General features: G+C 38.5%; 2 protein-coding genes across 5 annotated transcripts in view; one reads left to right on the top strand and one right to left on the bottom strand.

Moving 5' to 3' along the window:
• Positions 1-2,997: 2,997 nt before the first annotated feature.
• Positions 2,998-3,741, top strand: LOC112164316 (pentatricopeptide repeat-containing protein At3g22470, mitochondrial). Its single transcript, XM_024300531.1, has one exon. The coding sequence runs from the start codon at positions 2,998-3,000 to the stop codon at positions 3,739-3,741; it is 744 nt and encodes a 247-aa protein (XP_024156299.1).
• A 564-nt stretch (positions 3,742-4,305) lies between these two features.
• Positions 4,306-21,058, bottom strand: part of LOC112164682 (G-type lectin S-receptor-like serine/threonine-protein kinase LECRK3) — a 38,163-nt gene continuing 21,410 nt past the window's right edge. For all 4 annotated transcript variants that reach the window (XM_040506159.1, XM_040506158.1, XM_040506160.1 and 1 more), the window contains one exon: positions 4,306-6,258. In XM_040506159.1, coding sequence (XP_040362093.1) covers positions 4,598-6,258 — 1,661 coding nt within the window. In that variant the 3' untranslated portion in view covers positions 4,306-4,597. The remainder of the gene's footprint in view (positions 6,259-21,058) is intronic.

The following is a 21,058-nucleotide window of genomic DNA, read 5'->3' on the forward strand; positions in this document are numbered from 1 at the left end:
CTCAGTGGAGAGGTTTACACTGCGTCAGCAATTCCTGTGTTCGTGTTATTCTAATTGTGTACTTGAATAGTGTCAGTATTCAAACTCTATAATATTTGTTCCATCTAGTAAAAACAGGGAGTATCGGCATTATTGGATCTATGTGTGTGGGACTCATTTGCCTCTTCTGCACAACAGGAATCACTTACGATGCTTGTACTCTCAGTATTATCACATATTGCTACTGTCATTTGAAACAAGCCGGGTTGAGTTTATCTGTCCTTCTCCAAACTAGCTCAAACCCGAATGGCACAGTTCTTCAAACTGGGTCATCAACCAGATATCACCACCTTCGCCACTGTAATCAACGCCCTTCTTCTCCAAACTAGCTCAAACCCGAATGTGAGTAATGTCTTGAAGTTGTTCCATGAAATGCTTCACTCCCGTCCTCTGCCTTCTGTTGCCCTTTCAATCAAATCTTGACTCAACTTGTCAGACTGAAATACTACTCCACAGTCGTCTATTTGAATAGACAGATGGTTCTGACCGGAATTGCTCCTGATGTTTGTACTCTAAACATTATCATTAATTGCTTTTGCCATTTGAATCGAATTGGATTTAGCTCATCTGTCTTGGGACAATTCTTCAAATGGGGGCTTCAACCGGACGTCTGCACCTTCAACACTCTAATCAACGGCTTTGTTCTTGAAAATAGAGTGGCTGAGGCATTACTACTTTTCACAAAAATGGTGGAGGCAGGTCATTGTAAGCCCAATGTGGTTACTTTCTCCCTATGATGCACGGAAACGCGAAAATGCCCGCGTATCCCGTATCGAAATGGGAAACGGGTACGAAACGCTCGGAAACGTTCGGAAACGCGTATCCTGATTTGGATACGGATTGGATACGTACGTATCCGGATACGTGAGAATGTAAATAAATCGGATACGTGGGGGTAATCCTGACTTTTTACCCCCAAAAAAAAAGAAAAAAAAGAATCCTAAACCAGATCGAGAGAAAGGAAAGACAAGTCGCAGACCAGAGAGAGGGAAGAAAAATCGCAGCCCAGATCGAGAGAGAGAGAAAGAAACTGCAGCCCAGATCGGAGTTCCTTTGATTCTCGTCTGGTCTTTTTCGCAAGTCGGACCTAATCTCAGCCGCTTCGGTTGCTGCTCGGAGTTCCTCTGCTGCTCGTCTAGTCTTCTTTGCAAGTCGGACGTAATCGCAGACCAAGATAATTTGATTTCTGGTTTGGTTTTGGAGGAATGCGTTGGGTGTTTGGTTGGTGAAATGGTGGTGGAGGATGTGGAGATTGACTGTGGTGGTGAGGTTTCAACGAGGGAGTTTAGGAGGCGTTTGAGATTTAGAAGAGACAATCTCTGTTATGCTGGAAGCCACGGCTTGCAGTGGCGGACGCAGAAATTTTTGTGAGTGGGGGCAAAAAAAAAGATTGAACAAACAAATATAAAATACTACAATGAATGAAACATAATTTTTCAATCTTTCGACATGGATAATATTTTCAATGAATACATATTCTAACTTCCTAACACATAAACTAACTTTAAATCAATATATTTCTTGACACATATTTTATTTCTATCTATTTACCATAAAGTACACTTACTATATTTCCTAGGAAAACAAAAAAATGAAAATACAAACTCATCATGCATTAAAAAGAAACCCACTGTTACCTTTGATAGAGCTCAGACTCCTGACCTCTCAAATGAGAGACCAAAGCCTTACCACCCCACCTTATTTCAATTTAATGTTAGTGATCATCATGTAGTTCATAAAAAAGAAGTTAAAACTGATTAATTATGAAATCATGCACATGTGAAACTCTTATAAAGTAGAAATATAAAATTAAGAAGAGAAAGACTTGCGACTTGTAAACAAGTCAAATGGTTGCATAAATTTACACGTGTAAGTTTTCTTAGTTTAATTGCATTGCTGTGACTTTGTGAGGCAGCAGATTACACAATAGTCAAGTCATGGGGCAGCATATATATTCCTCTTCTTTTGGGGGCAAAACCGATGAACATAGTATATATATATGAAGCTGTTGAGCAAATGAAAAAATTCACTGGGGGCAGCAGCCCCCACTCGTCCCAACGTGCGTCCGCCAGTGACGGCTTGGATATATTGAACCCATCACCCTCTTCAAAATATAGTAACCATAAGCATCAATCTAGAACCACTGATGGAAAAGTAAGTAGCCGACTAGCCTCTGGGTCTAAATTAACTATTATTAATTTCTCCACAGATTATATTTGATTCGAACTATATTTTGAATATATATATATATATATATATATATGCCCAATTTGTTTTCTTCTAATTTTATATTTATATATATATATATATATATATTTAATTGGCGTTTCCTTCACGTTTCCGTTTCCTTCACGTTTCCGTTTCCTATTACATTTAAGATTTGCCGTTTCCACGTTTCCGATCGTATCGTATCCGGATACTCGTACCCGTTTCGGTGCTTCTTAGCTTTCTCCACACTAATAAAAGGCTTTTGCATGATGGGTAACAACACTGCGGCTATGCAATTACTTAGAAAGATGGAAGAAAGAGGATGCCAGCCTGAGCCTAACGTAGTGGCCTACAGCACCATCATTCACAGTCTTTTGAAGGATACACTTTATGTTGATGCAATGAAACTCTTCTCAGAAATGATTAGTAGAGGTATTGTTGCAGACGTTGTTACTTACAACTCGTTGATTCATGGAGTTTGCAATGTAGGCCAGTGGAAATTAAAGAAGCTACAATGCTGTTGAACGAAATGCTGAGTGAAGGTATCTTCCCCGATGTACCCACCTTCAATGTCTTGGTTGATAGTTGATACACTTTGTAAAGAAGGGATGGTTGTGGAAGCCGAAAGTGTGGTTGAGATAATGATTCAAAGAGGTGCTGAGCCTAATTCGATTACATATAATTTGGTTATGGACGGTTACTGTTTGCGAGGAGAAATGGACGAGGCGAGACACGTTTTTGATCTAATTAATGGTTAGGAAGGGCCCTATGGTTAATGTTTATAGTTGTAACATATTGATAAACGGATATTGCAAGAAGAAAAAGATTGGTGAGGCCAATAAAGTTTTTAAGGAAATGCGTTGTAGGGAACTTGTTCCTAATACCGTTACTTTTAACACTCTTATTGACGGTTTTTGTAAAGCGGGGAGAATACGAGAAGCAGAAGAGCCGTTCTCTGAGATGCAAGGTTGTGGCCAACTTCCAGATGTTCAAACTTTTTCTGTTTTACTTGATGCCCTATGCAGTAGCCAACAAGTTTCTACGGCATTAGAATTGCTTAATGAGATGGAAGCCAACAAATTGGAATTAGACGTTGTAGTTTACACTGTTGTTATTGCTGGTTTGTGTAAAGCTGGAAACATTGAATCTGCAAGAGCTGTCTTCTCTGGTTTATCATCAAAAGGAGTTCAGCCAAATGTGAGGACATTTAATGTAATGATATGTGGACTCTGTAACAGAGGCCTATTTATTGAAGCAGAAAAGTTGCTGGGAGAGATGCGAGAGAAGGGCTGTTCTCCAGATGGTTGGACCTATAACATCATTATCCGAGGGTTGTTAAATAACAATGAGACATCATGGGCTATGAAATTTATTGAAGAAATGGTGGAGTTGGGTTTCTCTGCAGATACATTAACTACGGAACTGATAGTTCGCTTATTGTCCAAGGATATAGTAGATCCGGGTTTGTTGCCGTTGTTAAAAGATTCATCATGAAGTTAATCAGAATATTTGTGTCTGAGGTACCAGTGCAGGGGGTGGCCATGGAAAAATTTAGAACATTAGGATGTATTTTCATTTGTTTTTCTTTTGTTCAAAAGAATGTAATTTTGGTATTTTCTGTCTCTTTCTGCATACCTACTATTTGGTTTTGAGATGCATAGGAGTTTTGGCAACTGCATATTTACATAGCATGGCACTAAACCAAAAACTGGTCTATGTCTTCTTCTATAAGGAGCGACTTGAGCATAAAGTTGTGCCGATTTCTGAGTACAGTTATATGCAGTCATTAAGCTGATCTCTTAATTTAGGCTTTTGTATCTGTAGAAACCATTCCTTTCACTCTTACTTCATTTAGGCATGTTTGTATTTGTATGTTCTCATGTACCTGAATCTTTTCATCTAAGAGTTGAGTAGTGCCAGAGTGACTATATTTCTAAGACATTGGGATATGACAGTTATATATTCTTCATTTGAGCAATGGTGGGAAAGGGCAGCTGTAGAAGGAGAAGCAGAAAACATACAGAACAATGGTAGTTCGAATTCCAGGGTTCAACAGCATTATTTAAGTCTTTCATTGGAAGCGAGATATTATACACCAAACAAAAATATTACAATTGAAACAGAGAACTAGCAGATTATATAGGTAAGCATTACCATCATTGTTATTTCCATTTCTCTGTTTTCTAAACACACATTATTCTTAATGAATCATAGTGATGTCTCATGATTATCATCAATTAAGGACAAAGAAAAGTACAACTTACATAATCAAAAACAAGATAAATAAGCACAATAAGCTCTAGCTCGTACTTGCTGTAAATTTTTGATAGCGACGCAAACTAAATAGGTTTCAGGCTGCTCTGTTATATGGGGATGGACATGGTGGAACATGTATTTCCACTACTCCTTCAAGCATCTGCACAACCTTCCCCATTGTGGGTCGAAGAGATGGATCTTCTTGAATACACCAAAGAGCAATCTTGACAGTCTCTTCCAGCTTTATTTTACCATCCAAGGCATCGACTTCGTGATCTAGAACCAACTCTAATACTCCTCCTTGGTAGCAATCATAAACCCAATCAGTTAAAATTGCTTTCTCTTCACAGTTGTTTTCCATATCAACACTTTTCCTGCAGCAAATGATCTCTAGCAGTACAACGCCAAAGCTATACACATCAACTTTGGTAGTGATTGCCATGTTCCTAAACCACTCAGGTGCAACATACCCTTTTGTCCCTTTAATGGTAGTGTGCGTCTTGCTCTGATTCGTCATCATAAGTTTTGCCAAGCCAAAATCAGAGATCCGGGCATTGCAATGATCATCCAGAAGTATGTTCTGAGGCTTTATATCACAATGGATGATTTGGGTGGTGCACTCTTCATGCAAGTACAGAAGCCCTCTAGCAACACCATAGGCAATTTCCATTCGTTGCCTCCAACTGGGTTTCTCATCACCAAAAATGAAGCTTGCTAACGTGCCATTGCTCAAGAATTCATACACTAGTAATCGCTGCTGTCCCTCATCACAATATCCAACCAGGTGAACCAGATTCTTGTGATGTGTCTTGCCAATTATGTTAAGTTCCGTCTTGAATTCCTTGTCACCATCTTCTATCACACGTTTGAGCTTCTTGACTGCCACCTCGACACCTGATCCAACTTGTATTATCCCTTTGTAAACAACTCCAAAAGAACCCTTTCCTAATTCTTCATTGAATCCATTTGTAGCTTCTTCAAGCTCTTTGTGACTAAACGAACGCAAATTTGTTTCCAAATCACTGTGTGTAAACTTTGCAGGTTTCTTCTGGAAACGGAAGAAAAATCTGAAACAAACTGCAGCACCAAACATAAAATTAAGAGAGATGGAGGTAAACAGAAGAATTGATTCCACAGGCACCGAAGTGGTCCGGATCTTCTTCTTATTATCTGAACCTGGCATCTTAGGAACTTGTGGAGTTGAATTATCCTTCCTGAATTTGATGAAGGTCTTTGCATTAAGACTACTGTCTTCTCTCCCATATGTGAGAGGTAACTTCTTTTTCCAACAGGTTTCATTGCTATAACTAGCAACATCACACAAACAATCTTGGAAGCAAGATTGACTGCATGTGTCAGCAGTCGAAGCATTCAACTGCTCATAACCAGAGGTATTCCAATCAGTATTTGTTAGCACCTGAACATCAAACAGATCTTTTGAATAACTAAGCTCATTGTCACAGTCTTGTCTGAAATCTGGATTGCAGGTCCCGTACGGGTCGTTTGGATCAAGTAAAGAGTATCCTCTTGGGCATTCACAGGTTGGCCTCTTATCTGCTTTCAAAGTGCAGATACTGTTGTCCCCACAGACACCAGGTCCTGAACGAACTTTTTGACAAATATTAGGCGGCTCTGACCAAAGAGGTTTCCAACTTACATTGCCAACATAAGGCTTTGGGAGGAAATATTGAGCCAAAACCCCATCAAAGTTGAGAGTTGACCGGAGATAGTAGTCCCTTGCTGGGCGTTCCTCCTCTGTGAAATTGAATTTTCCACCATTCACTCGCAAAATATAGAAGTTGCCAGAGTCATTGAAAACCAATCGTTTACCTTCACTATCTGGAATAGTCCCCTTGGTAGTTGCAGTAGAATAAAAAGGTTCTTTGGCGCTAAACACAAGATTCCCATCTTGTTGCAAAGTTAGCTGGAAGCGTCCTCTCGCATAGTTAGTCTCGGATTTTCGAGAAAAAAGTTTCCCTCCTATTTCCATTATTTGCCCAGGCAACATGGTATCAGTAGGATTCGTGAACGTCTCCCATAACCTTTCTGACTTCTCATTTTCCAGCACAAAGTTACCGGCATCATTCATAACCCCATGAGCAACAAAGCCAGCAATGGTTAGATCAGATTTCCATAGCTGTTCACTCTGAGGAGTTGTAAGCACTAATCCACTGCTGGAAGTCAAGTTCACAATTGATCCCTTAGGTGCAGGCCTATCTCCATTTGCGTACCAAACTATGGTTCTGTCTGGTATCTTGGCAAACCATACAGAAAGCAAGAAACTATCACTGTTTTCAAGTTGCTGAAATCCAAAAGCAAATTCACCAGATGAAGAAATCCATGAGGAGTTGCCTGCTGCAGAGAGAGAAGCACCCACTACTATGCTACCATTAGTTTGGGACAACACAGAAACTGCTAGGAGAAACAATAAGGAAAGCAAAAACAACCATACAGTAAAAGCCATTGCCATTTGCTAGCACCAAAGTGGTTCAGCAATTGCAGTTTAAACAAGAAAAAAAATTAGAATGATGGAAAACTTGGGTCACATACAGATAGTAAGATTTCTAGGCTGACTCTTGACTTTGACACATATTTACCTCAACAAAGACGAGTGGCAGAACCGCCAGGAGTTCGACACCATGGGGACGTCAGTATAAGCAAGTGCTTAGCTGTCCTCAACCTTTTCTTAATTGATGAAATACCTCTCGGACTTCAAACACAACTCCCCTCCACCCTTGAGGAAGATTCAAGAAATAATGAAATGTGCTCTCCTTGAGAGATTTCATCAAACATCTTGCCCCTTTCTCTTGACAAAAAATTTGAAAAACATCACTGTGAATGTTGCATCTTCACTAAAAAATAATGTGATAGAAGAAAGAGTTACTGGGGTCAATTCATGATTACTACGGGGTTTTGCCTCAAAAAAACAAAAAAAAAAAAAACAAAAACAAAAACAAAAGATAGTACTAATCACATATGTAATTCTACAAATTGAAGGTGGATACTTTATTTGACCATCGTTCATTTTCATTTACCTGATTCCCACTCTAGTTAGGTCGACCTTTCTCTTATTTTTCCTCTGAAGAAGCACCTACATAAGTTCCTAGCCAGAAGGTGTGTGAATAGAACCAATGTGGTTAAGCAATTACATTCTGAACAAGAAACAGTATCAGAATGGTGGAAAACTCCGAATCCAAACAGACTAGGTTATGAGATTATATGGACTAGAGTGTTAATCGGCCTTAAAATGTTGTTCAACTATTGACTTGGGAATGGTTTTAAGTGAAACTCTGGTCACTCATTACAAGAAACATTATTAAAATTTAAAAGTAAGATGCAAAGCAGACTAAGTCCTGATCAAATAGACCGAAGAGGACAATCTTACCTTAAGAAATTGTGTCATCCACAAAAATAAATTCAAACATAGGATGTGAATGTGAAAGTTTGTGGACAATTCCCTAGTCCAGCAAACAAGACCAGTTGGAGAGGGCAGGTCCCAACTCCAGATAACTCCAAAGGAGACAACTATCAATGTTATAAACAGAATTAAGTTCTGGTCCAAGAATACACATGCTTGAACCATACTTTTCAACTAACTGAGCAGGTCTACATTTACAGACAAAAAATGCGTGGAACTTTCAACTCAATTTTGGAAAAACTGACCACATGAATGTCAAATCCTATGAAACTCGACAGGGAGCGTCACATCTTTACAGCACACATGTGGAGTGAAGGTCTCTAGTCCATAAACCCAATAACTGGCTTATGGTCCCAGCTCCAGAAACAAAAAAAGGCACAAATAAACCCACCAGTTCCTCTCATTTCAGAAGCAAATTACTTAGTTTCTACATTCTGTTAATATCAACATAAAAACCATTCCTAGTAAGAAAAATTCAGTTCCCAATAAAAAAAAAAAGGCTCTAAAGTTCTTATCTTTCTTTTGTTTAAGTACACTATTTGAAACAGAGTCCACAGCAAAATCAAACCCACAAATTTCCTCTTGTTTCAGAAGCAAATCAGTCAGATTTGTATTCTGTTAATACATAAAATTTAAATTTAAATTTCTGCAGAGTTTAGTATGATACAAAAACTAGAACCATTCCTAACCAAAAGAAATCAGCACCCAATAAACAAGAAGCTCAAAAGTAATTGTCTTTCAAGAACATGAAGTTGAGAATGAGGAACAGGTAAAAACAAAAACAGTACGAGTAATTTAAAAATAGAATGAAGAACAGGTAAAAACAAAAGAACAGTAAAGATTAATTTAAAAATAGTAATAGTAATAGTAAAATTGATAGCTGACCGGAGTACATTGCTATGCTGGCGGAGAGTGATGGAAACAAGAGTCGTTTTATCAGCAACGAAGAATGGGCAAGAAGCCAAATCTCTTTGAAGCCTATGCTTAATAACCCCAACAAGTGAAATTCCTATCAAAGCCCTTTTTTTCCAATTTATTACATTTTTATCAGAAAAGGACTTTAAAATGGCCAAAACTTAAACAGAGACCTTTTGTTTTTGTTTTTTTTTTTTAGAAAATTGTCCGTATAGTACTCTTATTTTTTGCCTATTCTAAATTTTTGTACCTCAAATTTCATAAATATCATAACGATACCTAAAATTCTAACCCCGACACAATTTTCATATCTGGAGCCATTAGCTCCGTTACGGAGGATTCCTAAATTCAAATTTGCAAGGGTACTCTTGTCCATTCATCTGTTGTCTTTAACAGCCCGTTATCCCCAATTTGGAATCACAAAACTGCCTCTCTCTCTCTCTCTCTCTCTCTCTAGATATATATATATATATATAAACAAAATTCAATCTTCACTCAGAGATTCTTTGATTACTAATATATCAGAGAAAGGCGATTTGATTCTCCATAAGATTCCAAATTATGGCCCAAATGTGGAGATATTTTCGTGTGGCAGGGGAGCGACCAGTTTATTCAGGTAAAATGGTACCCCTTTCTAAAATGTTATCTTTCCCCTTTCCCTTGACTAGTTTGGAATAGAATATATAGATTGCAATTTGGCCAAGAAAATATCACTTGTTTATGACTTTCAAGGGTTTTTGTCTAGAATTAGGGATTTATGTTTTTTTTTTTTTCTAGTCATCATTTGCAATTTTCTATTTTTGTGTCTATTTACAGTCGAGATTGAAGTGGTTGATGATGAAAAATGAATTGGGGTTAAGCATTGGGGCTGAGTTGGTGAGAAATTTAAAATCCCAGCAGTTTTGGGGTTTTTGGACTTAAATGAATTTCGGGTCTAGGATTTTTATTACTAGGTTGGTGACAGTCGTAACTGTGGTACAATATTTTTGTCCTTCCCTCTGTGGTACATGAACTTTAACAATTTAGTGTATAATGTGTTGTAATGGCTCTGAAAACTTGGGTATAAAATTGATGATGTTGATTAATGTGGTTGATTGTTAGCCAAAAAGTCACCCTCAAGTATAAGGGGTACAAGTAATAGTATAGGAATTTAAGAAAGGTTGTCGAACTCACGAGGATTGGCTTCCTTTCACTAGCTAGGGTGTTAACCTAAGGAGAGCTAGAATATGCAAATGTACAATTACAAACCTAAATTCGCAAGGAAATCTAGGCTCATGGTGAGTATGTGCAATGTGATGGTAGTGAAATTGTTTGTTGGATAGAGTGGTGAACTTAAAATAAATGCTCAAATGTAAACTAGACTACTCTAAACTAAACTAGTAATATAATTGATGAAGTTAGGAGTTGGATTTTCTACCACTAACCTACCTTGTAAGTATTGAAGTTTAAATACAAGTGATGTTATTCTAATTTTCCAATTACCCTCTTTGCATCTAGATAAGATTACAAAGGCTTAAACTGCTTTAATGTTATCAATTCCAACCAGATAAGTCTAGAATTAACTATCTAAGAACAAATCCTATTACTGGTTAAGTCTCAATTCATTGTTCCTAGATGCATAAAGCTTTGAATTTAGATAATCATGCAAGCAAACCAATGCTAGATCTAGGTGATTTTAACTCACAACCTTCATATGCACATAGAAGATGCTATCATGCTATCAATGTTCAATGTTAACTACTCCCTAAACATTTTTTTTCATGAAATGACAAGCACAACACATTCAAAGTATCTAAGTTTGAATGAATGCATTCACTTCTTGAATTAGCATATGAAGATGAAAATCACAAATAACTTCAAATATAAATTAAAACATCCATTCATATAAGATTGGCTAGGGCTTTCAACCCTAACCCCCAACAAAGTACTACTCACCCATAATTACGTACATATACTAACATCATAATCAAATTAAACACCAAAATATAATCTAGAGTAAAAGGGATAGAGTTGGCTTAGTGGTGTGTCGGATGGTCCCCAAGCTCACACCTAGATGGTGATGGTGGTGGTGGTGGTGATTCCCTCTCCTTGCTCTTGAAGATTTGATGATAAAAGATAGTGAAGCTTGTATTATGTATTGTGTGAATAAGTGGAGTAGATGGAGAAAATGATGATAGAAAATAGAGTGGAGAAATGATGTAGTAGTGGTGGTGTTAATGGAGGTAGAAGATAAGAAATGGTGGTGGTGATGAAGGAGATAGAGTGGTATGGATGATATGGATTTGGATTTTGGTATGTGGATATGGAGGTTTTATGAAGGAGATGAAGAGAGAAAGAAGATGTAATGGGGTGGAATGGGAGATGCATCTTCCTTGTGAGAAGAGATGCTTATATAGAGAAGAGAGAAAGGAGTAAAATGATGAATGGAAGCAAAAGGAAGCTGCTCAAGTATTGTAAGAAGCATGAAAGTGGAGTATGAGAGTAGTAATAGATCCTAAAAACAAGGGAAAGGAGTATGGAAGAGATGGAGTGAAAAGAGGGAAGTAGTGATGAGCTATGAGAGTGTAGAGTAGAAAAAATGACTTAGAAGAAGAGAGGAGCAGCTGCTCTCTTTATTGTGCATGGGAAACATGAAAATGAAGAGTGTTGGTGTGGTTTTGGGTCACTAAAGTCAATGTGACAACCAAGTGAGAGAAGGTGCATAGAGATGCCTATTATCCAAAGGATAATAAGATTGACTAATCTTACCATAATCTTGTAGGATTCTTCAAGGGCTTTCCTTGATAATTTCAGCATCATAGACCTTCCAAAAATGCACAAGAAATCCGCCCAAGGAAAGTTCTAGGCCAAACTGCCATGTTTTGACTAGGATACGTCTCTGAGGTTTCCTTTAATTGAATCTCCACCGAAACTTCAGAATTAGCCTTTGAGTTCTCATATCAAATGTTCCTCGATAAGTGTAAATCATCCTGGTAAAATTTCAAAGATTATTTTATAGTGGTTTGCCCGGAAATGCTGCCGGAAACTGTACAGGTCCGGTTTTGACTTTTTTCATCTTTTAGTCAGAAAATTGGACCAATCTTTTGAAGGCCTTACACTCCGAACTAGCCCTTGCACTCTTCATAAAAAAATTTCCTTAGGATGTTCAAAATGTATCTGGAAAGTTTAAACTCATTTGGAGTTCATTTGGTCAGGCTGCCTCCCCTCCTTCCTTATCTAGCTCGCTTTCTCCTAGCCAGAGTATGAAAATGTACTAATTAAGGTTGACTTTTTAGTGCATTTCCATACTTCTCCATCATTTCCTAGCATGATAAGGAAAACATAATAAATATATATAAATAAAGAAAAATGTTAAGCAAAAGTATAAGATTAGGGGAATAATAGAATTGGATTAGTAAACATTAAATTGGACTTTAGAACAAGTAATTTTCATGTTTTAGGGTACAAATATGTATATGAATTATGATCCAACATTGATGATTTTGTTGTTGTTGCATATCCAATTGATTTCACTATGAAGATCTATCATGGAGGTAGGTTTCATAGTGAAAGGGGCTTAAATAGGCAGTATAGAGGGGGGATGTCCTGTTTGTTGATGGAGTAGAACCAGACAAGGTCTTTATGACAAGTTTAGTATATTGGGTAGGGCTGGCTCTAATTACCATCCCTACCGGAACCGAGCGAAAACCGGCGGTGTCGGCGCTGATAAAGTTGGTAACTGAAGAGTCGGCACGGTACTACCGTACCGGAGCAACTTTTTCTGCTCGATAGTGGTACAGCCAATCGCAGAAGTTCGGTGATACAGAACCAGCCGATATAGATGTTTCTGGATTTAATTCCAAAAAATACTCCCCTCTTGCGTCTGCCAAGGATCAAACCCTTGCCATTCTCGCTACAAACTCGAGCCACTTACCATTAGGCCACAAGCTTGCTTGTTATTAGTTGCGCATAACTAAACAAATATACTTGAATAAGAAATCACGAAAATTAAAAACTCTTTCTTGTCTTCTACTTCGAGACATCTCTCTTTCTTCGTTCTTTCTCAGTCTCTTCCTCCTCTGTTTTCTTTCTTTCTGCATTCTCTCTCTCTCTCTTCATTTCTGACTTTTGTTCTTCTCATATTCGTGTTCTTCTTCCTCCATTTTCTCATCATTTTTCTTCTTTTCTCTATTCTTCCACCTCTGTACTCTTCCTTCTTTCTGTTTCTTCTTCCTCCTCATACTGCAATCCTCATATCCTTCGCCGGATTTTATCTCTGCAGTCCTCTAAATTCCGACGATCGAAATTTTCAAATACCGGCCAAAACCGACCGTTGAAAGCGGTAACAGCAAGCTCCGGTAACCAAAAGCTCCGGCACGGCTACGGCAACACATTTGGCGAAACCGAAGAGTTTCGGTAGGTATTCGGCTGACTTCAAAAACTCTGGCAACCGTACCACGGCCAACCCTAATATTGGGCCTATGACACTGGATATCAACTACCTCCAATGCAATTTTGGTTTAGGATTCTAGGTAGTGGTAGTGAAGCTGGGAGTGGTTATCTGCCTATAACCAATGATAAGGAGACATTGGATATATGTAGATATGTATTCCCAATGACCAAGATGTTGGAGTTGTATACTTGTACATGGTTTGTGGAGTAGAAAGGAGGGTGTCTACATAAAAACCAATACCTTGAGAGGTGAAAATACCCTTTAGAACATGCCACGTGGCAGCCTCCGTAACGGAGATAACGGCTCCATGTATGAAAATTATGTCAGGGTTAGAAACTCATGTATCGTTCTAATATTTCTGAAACTTGAGGTACAAAAATTTAGAATGCCCAAAAGATGGGGTATTGTACAGACGATTTATTTTTTTTATTTTTCAAAGAAAACTTTAGAAATGACCTTTTTTTTAGATTTTTTTTTTAATCATTTATGGATATGTTTAGCTACAACATAGATGTAAATCATGTAATCAAGTGTACAAGTTTTGTATTTTAACAAAACAAAGTCACAGTTTATAGATATGTTTAGCTACAAAAATGATGTAAATCATGTAATCAAGGATACAAGTTCTGTAGTTTAACAAAACAAAGTTAGCGGGAGTTTAACAGATAATGGTGGGGAAAAAGAGATTATGTATATTTCAATTTTCTAAAGTTCTAACATAGGAAAAAGAGTAGTGTTGGATCATAATTCATTTACATATTTGTTGCCCTAAAACATGGAAATTACTTGTTTTAAAGTCCAATTTAATGTTGATTAATTCAATTCCATTATTTTCATAATCTTGTACTTTTGTTTAACCTTTGTATTTATTTATATAAATATTTACTATGTTTTCTTTATCATGCTAGGAAATGATGGAGAAGCATGGCAATGAAAAGTCAACTTCAACACATTTTCCTACTTCGGCTAGGGGAAAGCGAGCTAAATAATGAAGGAGGGGCAGCAGCCTAATCAAACGAACTCCAAATGAGTTGAAACTTTTCAGATCCATTCTAGACATCCTCAGGATCATTTCTTATGAATAGTTCAAGAGCTATTTCGGAGTGGAAGGCCTTCAAAAGATCAGTCCAAATTTCTGCCTAAAAGACAAAAAAAACTGCAAAGGAGGACCTGTACGGATTCCTGCAGCAATTCAGGCAAAACCATGGTAAAATAAGTTTTGAAATTTTACCAGAATGATCTACATTTGAAATGAAGAAGTCAAATACCAAATATGAAATCTTGGTGGAGATTTAATTGAAGGAAGAAAGTAGAAGAAAGTTCTCATGCTTGTCATCTTGACTTCGGTTACCCAAAACGACTCCAACACTCTTCATTTTCATGTTTTCCATGCACAATAAAGAAAGCAACTACTCCTCTCTTCTCCTAAGGCATCTTTTTCTACTCTAGACTCTCATAGCTCATCATTAATTATTTCCCTCTTTTTACTCCATCTCTTCCATAAACCTTTCCCTTAATTTTAGGATCTATTACCACTCTCATACTCCACCTCCATGCTTCTTCAATGCTTGAGCTGCTCCCTTTTGCTTCCATTTATCATTTTCTTCTCTCTCTCTTCTCTATATAAACATCCATTCATCACACTCTTAAGACATCACTCATACCACACCATTACATCTTCTTGCTCTCCATTTCCTCCACAAAATATCCATTAATTACACTCTTAAGGCCCATAATACTCATATTATCCATACTACCCCCTCTCCTCCATCACCACCACCATTTCTTATCATCTACCTCCATTAACACCACCACTACTACATCATTTCTCCACTCTCTTTTCTATCATCATTTTCTCCATCTACTCCACCTATTCACACAATACATAATACAAGTTTCACTATCTTTTATCATCAAATCTTCAAGAGCAAGAATGAGAGGGAATCACCATCACCACCAAGACGTGAGCTTAGAGACCATCCGACACACCACTAAGCCACCTCTATCCCTTTTATTCTAGATTATATTTTGGTGTTTAATTTGATTATGAAGTTAGTATATGTAATTATGAGTGAGTTGTACTTTGTTGGGTCTAGGGTTGAAAGCCCTAGCCAATTTTGTATGAATTGATGTTATAATATGATGTGATGCAATTTTCTTTAATATGCCTACATGCTAGTTCAAGAGTTGAATGCATATGCTTAGACTTTACCACTTTGAGTATGTGTGTTTGCTATGTCATGATATAATGATTAGAGATTGCTAACCTTTAAATGTTAAAGCATGAAACCACACTAGGTGTGCATGTAGGGGTTGTGAATTATAATCACTTAGAGATAAGCTTGGTTGGTTTGCATGATTTCTTCATCTCCAAACTTTATGCACTTAGGGTAATGCACTAGATACCTAACCGGATTGAAATGCATGACTTAAGTAGTGAAGTACTACACCCGAGAGGGGTTGCTTAATATCACAAAAGGAGCATGCATGTCCCTTGTCATACCCGAGAGGGATGCAAGGAGAGAAATTGGTTAATTAATTAATTTAGCATCACTCATATTGAAATGCATCAATACTTGCAAGGGAGGTTAGTGTTAGACAATCTAAATCCTAACTTTCATCCATTTGATCACTAGTTTAGTTTAGAATAATTTAATTTACATTTGAGCTTCTAGTTATTTTCAATTCAAAACTACTTTCAAAAACCAAAATCAAATCACTACTTCATCTTGCACATACTCACCATGAACCTAGATTTCCTTGCAAATTTAGGTTTGTGATTGTACATTTGCATATTCTAGCTCTCTTTAGGTTCACACCCTAGCTAGTAAAACGAATCCAATCCTCGTGGGTTCGACAACCTTTCTTAAATCCCTATACTATTATTTGTACCCCTTATAGTTGAGGGTGGCTTTTTGGCTAACAAGTATCACGTCAAAAGACTAGTAGAACTCATTTGGGGAGGTTGTATCATGAGAAATTTATTCAATGCTCCTCAAAATGCATTAGATGAGGTAAGTGAGCATTGAAGCTTTTGACCTCTATTGGCCTCTTGTAATGATAGGGCATTGCTATTGTGTCTACATGAGACATTAAAATTATAGCGAGGTATCTTGTCTGCTTGGGGATAAGAAGAAAAGGAACTTATTAGTTTTTCACTCATAAAGTATTGATGAGGTCAACAATTTATGTTTTCTAATCGCGCCTCATTATTTCTAACGAAATCATATTGATCTCTTATGATCAAGGGCAAATAAAATCCAAGTGATCACAGAACAAAATTACAAAAAAGAAAAAACACAATAAGAAACTGAAAGAGCTAACACTGTTTGCCAATCTTTACCTGCAACAAAAACCAAACAGGTTTCAAGCTGCGCCATTTTATGGAGGTCGACATGGCGGAACCGGTAGAGTTGAATTATCCTTCCTGAATTTGATGAAGGTCTTTTCATTTAGACTACTGTCTTCTCTCCTATATGAGAGAGGTAATTTCTTTTTCCAACATGCTTCATTGCCGTAGATAGCAACATCACACAAACAATCTGACTTGCAATATTGATTGCATTTGTTTGCAGTAGAAGCATTTAACAGCTCATAACCGGGGGTAAGCCAGTCAGTATTTAGTAGCACCTGAACATCAAATAGATCTTTTGAAAAACTAGGCTCATCTTCACAGCCATGTCTTAAATTTGGATTGCAGCTCCCGTATGGGTCATTTGGATCAAGCTGTAGAAAAACACAAATGGATGGAGCAAATTTTCTTTGTATTGAATTGTATTGAAATCTTTACATGAATGAATAAATATATAGACAAAGAAAAGAGAAAGAAGACTGAGTGGATTCGCACTACAAAGGAAAAAAGAAGGAAGGCTTAAAGGATTCTACTTGAATCCTACGTAAATTGATTACAATAGAAGAAAGTCAATTAGAAAGGACACCTTGCTGCTTAGACTTGCTTCACCATGCTTTAAACTCTATTGAATGAGAAAGGACTATTTGTGCCATGCTGCAGCAGCACCACCATGCTTGCTTTGCAATAATATAGGATTCACCACATGCACAAATGTAAATTGCAAGTTAACCATATCTTGACCATATCACCAAATCTTTAATACAAGCAAAGAGTATCCTCTTGGGCATTTACAGGTTGGTCTCTGATTTGTTTTAAGAGTACAGATGCTGTTCTACCCACATACACCAGCACTTGAATCAACTTTCTGGTAAATGTTATCTTGTTCCAAGGTTCTAAAAATTGGCCTAGGCGACCGATTAGGCGGTGCTTAGGCCCTGGGTGTGGCTTCTCCGATTTGATTTTAGGCTAGGCGATGCTTCTGGGCGTTCTGCCCCTCGGCTAGCTACCGCCTATGTGGTGTTAGTCGGCTTCTAGGCGCTAGGCGCTAGGCCAAAAACTGAAACCAACAAAACCCAGTTCTCAGACTTCGACTTCGTTTCTGGTTTGAACCTCAGACACAATTCCGGTTTGAATTTCAATAACTAGAAAATAGTCCAATTGAGAAAGTAGAGATCAGAGATCTATGTGAACCAAATTTACCTTTGCGATCGGGCTTGGGGCACCTCTTGATGAGCCGACTGCTGTCGGTGGGAACTCTCTAAGAATCCACAACTGAGCTAATTCTCTCACTAATCTAGAGCGAGAGAGAGAAGACGGGGTCGTTGGAAATTTGGTTGCATGGAATTTGGTTTGACTGAGATCTATCTACGAAGGTTTTTTTAAGTTTGCCTTTAATCTGGAGACTGGAGAAGATAGAGAAAGTTGCCTTTGTCATTATAATAATATATTACCCTTGAAGATAGGCACAAGCTGACAAAGCAATAACTACTGGAACGTTATCATTATAATCCCATTTACATTTATATATTTATATTTAATATATATGTTATAAAAATAAAATTACAAAAACCATTATATATATAATTATATATGTCATAAAAATAAAAATAAAATTAAAGAAAAAAAACCGCCTAGTCCCCGCTAGGCTCCCACATAGGCCCCTAGGCGTTAGGCCTCGAATTACTGTCCGACTAGCGTCTAGCGTTTTTTAGAACCTTGTCTGGTTCTGACCAAAGATGTTTCCAGCTTACAGTGTCAACAAAAGACTTAATTTGGGAGAAAATATTGAGCCAAAACCCCATCAAAGTTGAGAGTTGACCAGAGATAGTAGTCCCTTGCTAGGCGTTCCTCTGCTGTGAAATTGAATCTTCCACCATTCACTCGCAGAATATAGAATTTGCCAGAGTCATTGAAAACCAACTGTTTACCTTCACTACCTGGTTCAGTCCCCGTTGTAGTTGCGGTAGAATAAAAAGGTTTTTTTGGCACTAAACACAAGATTCCCATCTTCTTGAAAATCTATCTGGAAGCGTCCTCTTGCATAGTTAGTCTCTGATTGTCGAGAAGAAAGTCTCCCTCCTCTTTCTATTATTTGCCCAGGCAACATGGTATCAGTAGGATTCTTGAATGTCTCCCATAACTTTTCTGACTTCTCATCTTCCAGAACAAAGTTACCTTTATCATTCATAACCCCATAAGCAACAACACCAGCATTGGTTAGATCAGACTTTCCATAGCTGTTCACCCTGAGGAGTTGTAAGCACTAATCCACTGTTGGAATTCAAGTTCACAATTGATCCCTTAGGTGCAGGCCTATCTCCATTTGCGTACCAAACAATGGTTCTATCTGGTATCTTGGCAAACCATATAGAAAGCAAGAAATACTCTCTGTTTTCAAGTTGGCGAAATCCAAAGGCAAAATCACCAGATGGAGAAAGCCATGAGGAGTTGTGACCTGCAGTTGCAGAGAGAGAATCAAGAACTCGATCTAGCTTTTCTTGAATCACTCTAACAATGTTTTGGATGAACTTTGACTCGTGCCTACAAATTGCAATCAAAACAAAAGTACATCATACAAGCCAGCCAGCTATGAGTCTATCAATTTCAAAGAATTAGATATGCCAATAAAATCAACAAAGTACAAGACATGTACTACAGTTGTTAGTTATTAAACAAGGCTTTAGTTATGAATTTACGTACCCGTCGGCTTCATTTTCTAAAACCATTCCTGCTAGGTCTGCAACTTCTCGAAGTGCTGCCCGCCATCCATTCAACTTCCCCGACCATTGATTTTCTTGGTATTTAGGAACCTTTGAAAGAGTTTCTGCCTGCATCCTCAGTTGAGATGGATTAACGTCGTAGAACACCGGTAACACGACATGATCGGAGGTCCTCTTGCGTTCAAGGATCATGACAAGCTCGTGCAGACACCATGGGGAAGAGGTGTAATTTCTCGAAAACACAATCACAGAACTTCGCGACTCTCGAATGGCTTTCTCAAGCTCTTCCTTGATATTCTCCCCTCTTTTGAGTTCAGGGTCATCCCGAAAAGTTCGAAATTGGGAGTTGAGAAGGGCCGTGTGGAGGTGATCAGTGAAGTTCTTTCGGGTGTCTTCACCTCTGAAGCTGAGGAACACGTCAAAACCAAGTCCAGAAGGAGAAGATCTGGAATGGGAGGCCTTGTGACCTCGGAACTGAGCCATGGATGAAGCAACAGATCAAAATCTCAGAGTTGTGATAATAATGGATGGGCCAGTACGTTCATGAAATCTACTATTCCCTGAAATGATGGGTCAGAATAAGTCAATAGTGGTAAAACAATTGAATAGGTAATATATACAGCTTGATTAGGTAATAAGTCATAATCACCCCTAAGTCAACTCCTAACATTCATCAATCAAATAATATGATCGCGCTTCACAAATCTTCCATATATACAATAATTGACCAAAAGAATGAGAGTCGAGAGGGTCGAGAGCCTTTCCTCGGCGAACCCTAGCGCCGCTCCCTTGGTGCGGCTTCCAGGGAGGACTTTGCCGCCTCCACTTACTCTACGTTTGAGGCTGACTTTTGATCAGCTCTTTCCTCGTGTCGGGGAGAGGCGGATTACAGGCTGTTTGGAATGGCTCAGTTTCCATCGGCGACCATGGCGGGGACAACTCCTAGGCTGGGTGAGGAGACCCGAGATTGGGCTGGAGCGGTGTCTTCCTTCTTTTAGGGATTGGAAGATTTTCGATGGAGGCACAGGAATCAGAATCTTGCTGTGGTGGAAGGTATTGTGGCTGCTGTGGCTGCAGACGTATGGCGGCGATGTTCGTACTCAAGCACTGAATCTGGGCACCTTGTTCTTGGGATTTCATACCAATGCGGTACCCACAAATTCTATGGAAGATCTGGATTTGGGGCCCAGAGTCGATGGCTTGGCTGATCGGATCCTTCATCCAGGGAGGCTGGCGGCTTTGTTGGGTGCAGACAAAGCTTTGGGTGACTGACGGACGACGGCCATCTCTGGGTGCCCGACGCTGGATGCCCATATCAATTCTGGCTTCCAGAATGTTGGGCTGTTGTGGGGTCTAACTCAAGTTTCTGTTGGGTCAGATTTTTCTTTGGGCTTGGATTTGGGACCCGGGAGAACTTATGCAGGATGTTTGGTTCGATTACACTATTTAGTGTCTCTCGGTCTAGCATCTGAATATGGTCTCTTACTGTTTAAGTTTGCTTCACTAGCTGTACACCAATTGAGATCTCTAGGTGGCTAGGGTTGCTATTACAAGGATTTAGATAGTTTGGACTTGTGTTCATATGATTAGGCTTATAAATGAGTGAATGTGTTAGCAGTGAGGGTCACCTGTCCTTTGCTCAGTAGCTTATACCATTTATGATTTTGGTGTAAGACAGCATTTGATGTACTTGCCTTCTGGCCATGGTTAAATGAATG

This window comes from Rosa chinensis, chromosome 5, assembly GCF_002994745.2.
Source record: "Rosa chinensis cultivar Old Blush chromosome 5, RchiOBHm-V2, whole genome shotgun sequence".
NCBI classification, from domain to species: Eukaryota; Viridiplantae; Streptophyta; class Magnoliopsida; order Rosales; family Rosaceae; genus Rosa; species Rosa chinensis.

What these genes read in the sequence shown, in the direction of transcription:
- LOC112164316 (XM_024300531.1), top strand. Translation starts at nt 2,998, where the DNA reads ATGGTTAGGAAGGGCCCTATGGTTAATGTTTATAGTTGTAACATATTG.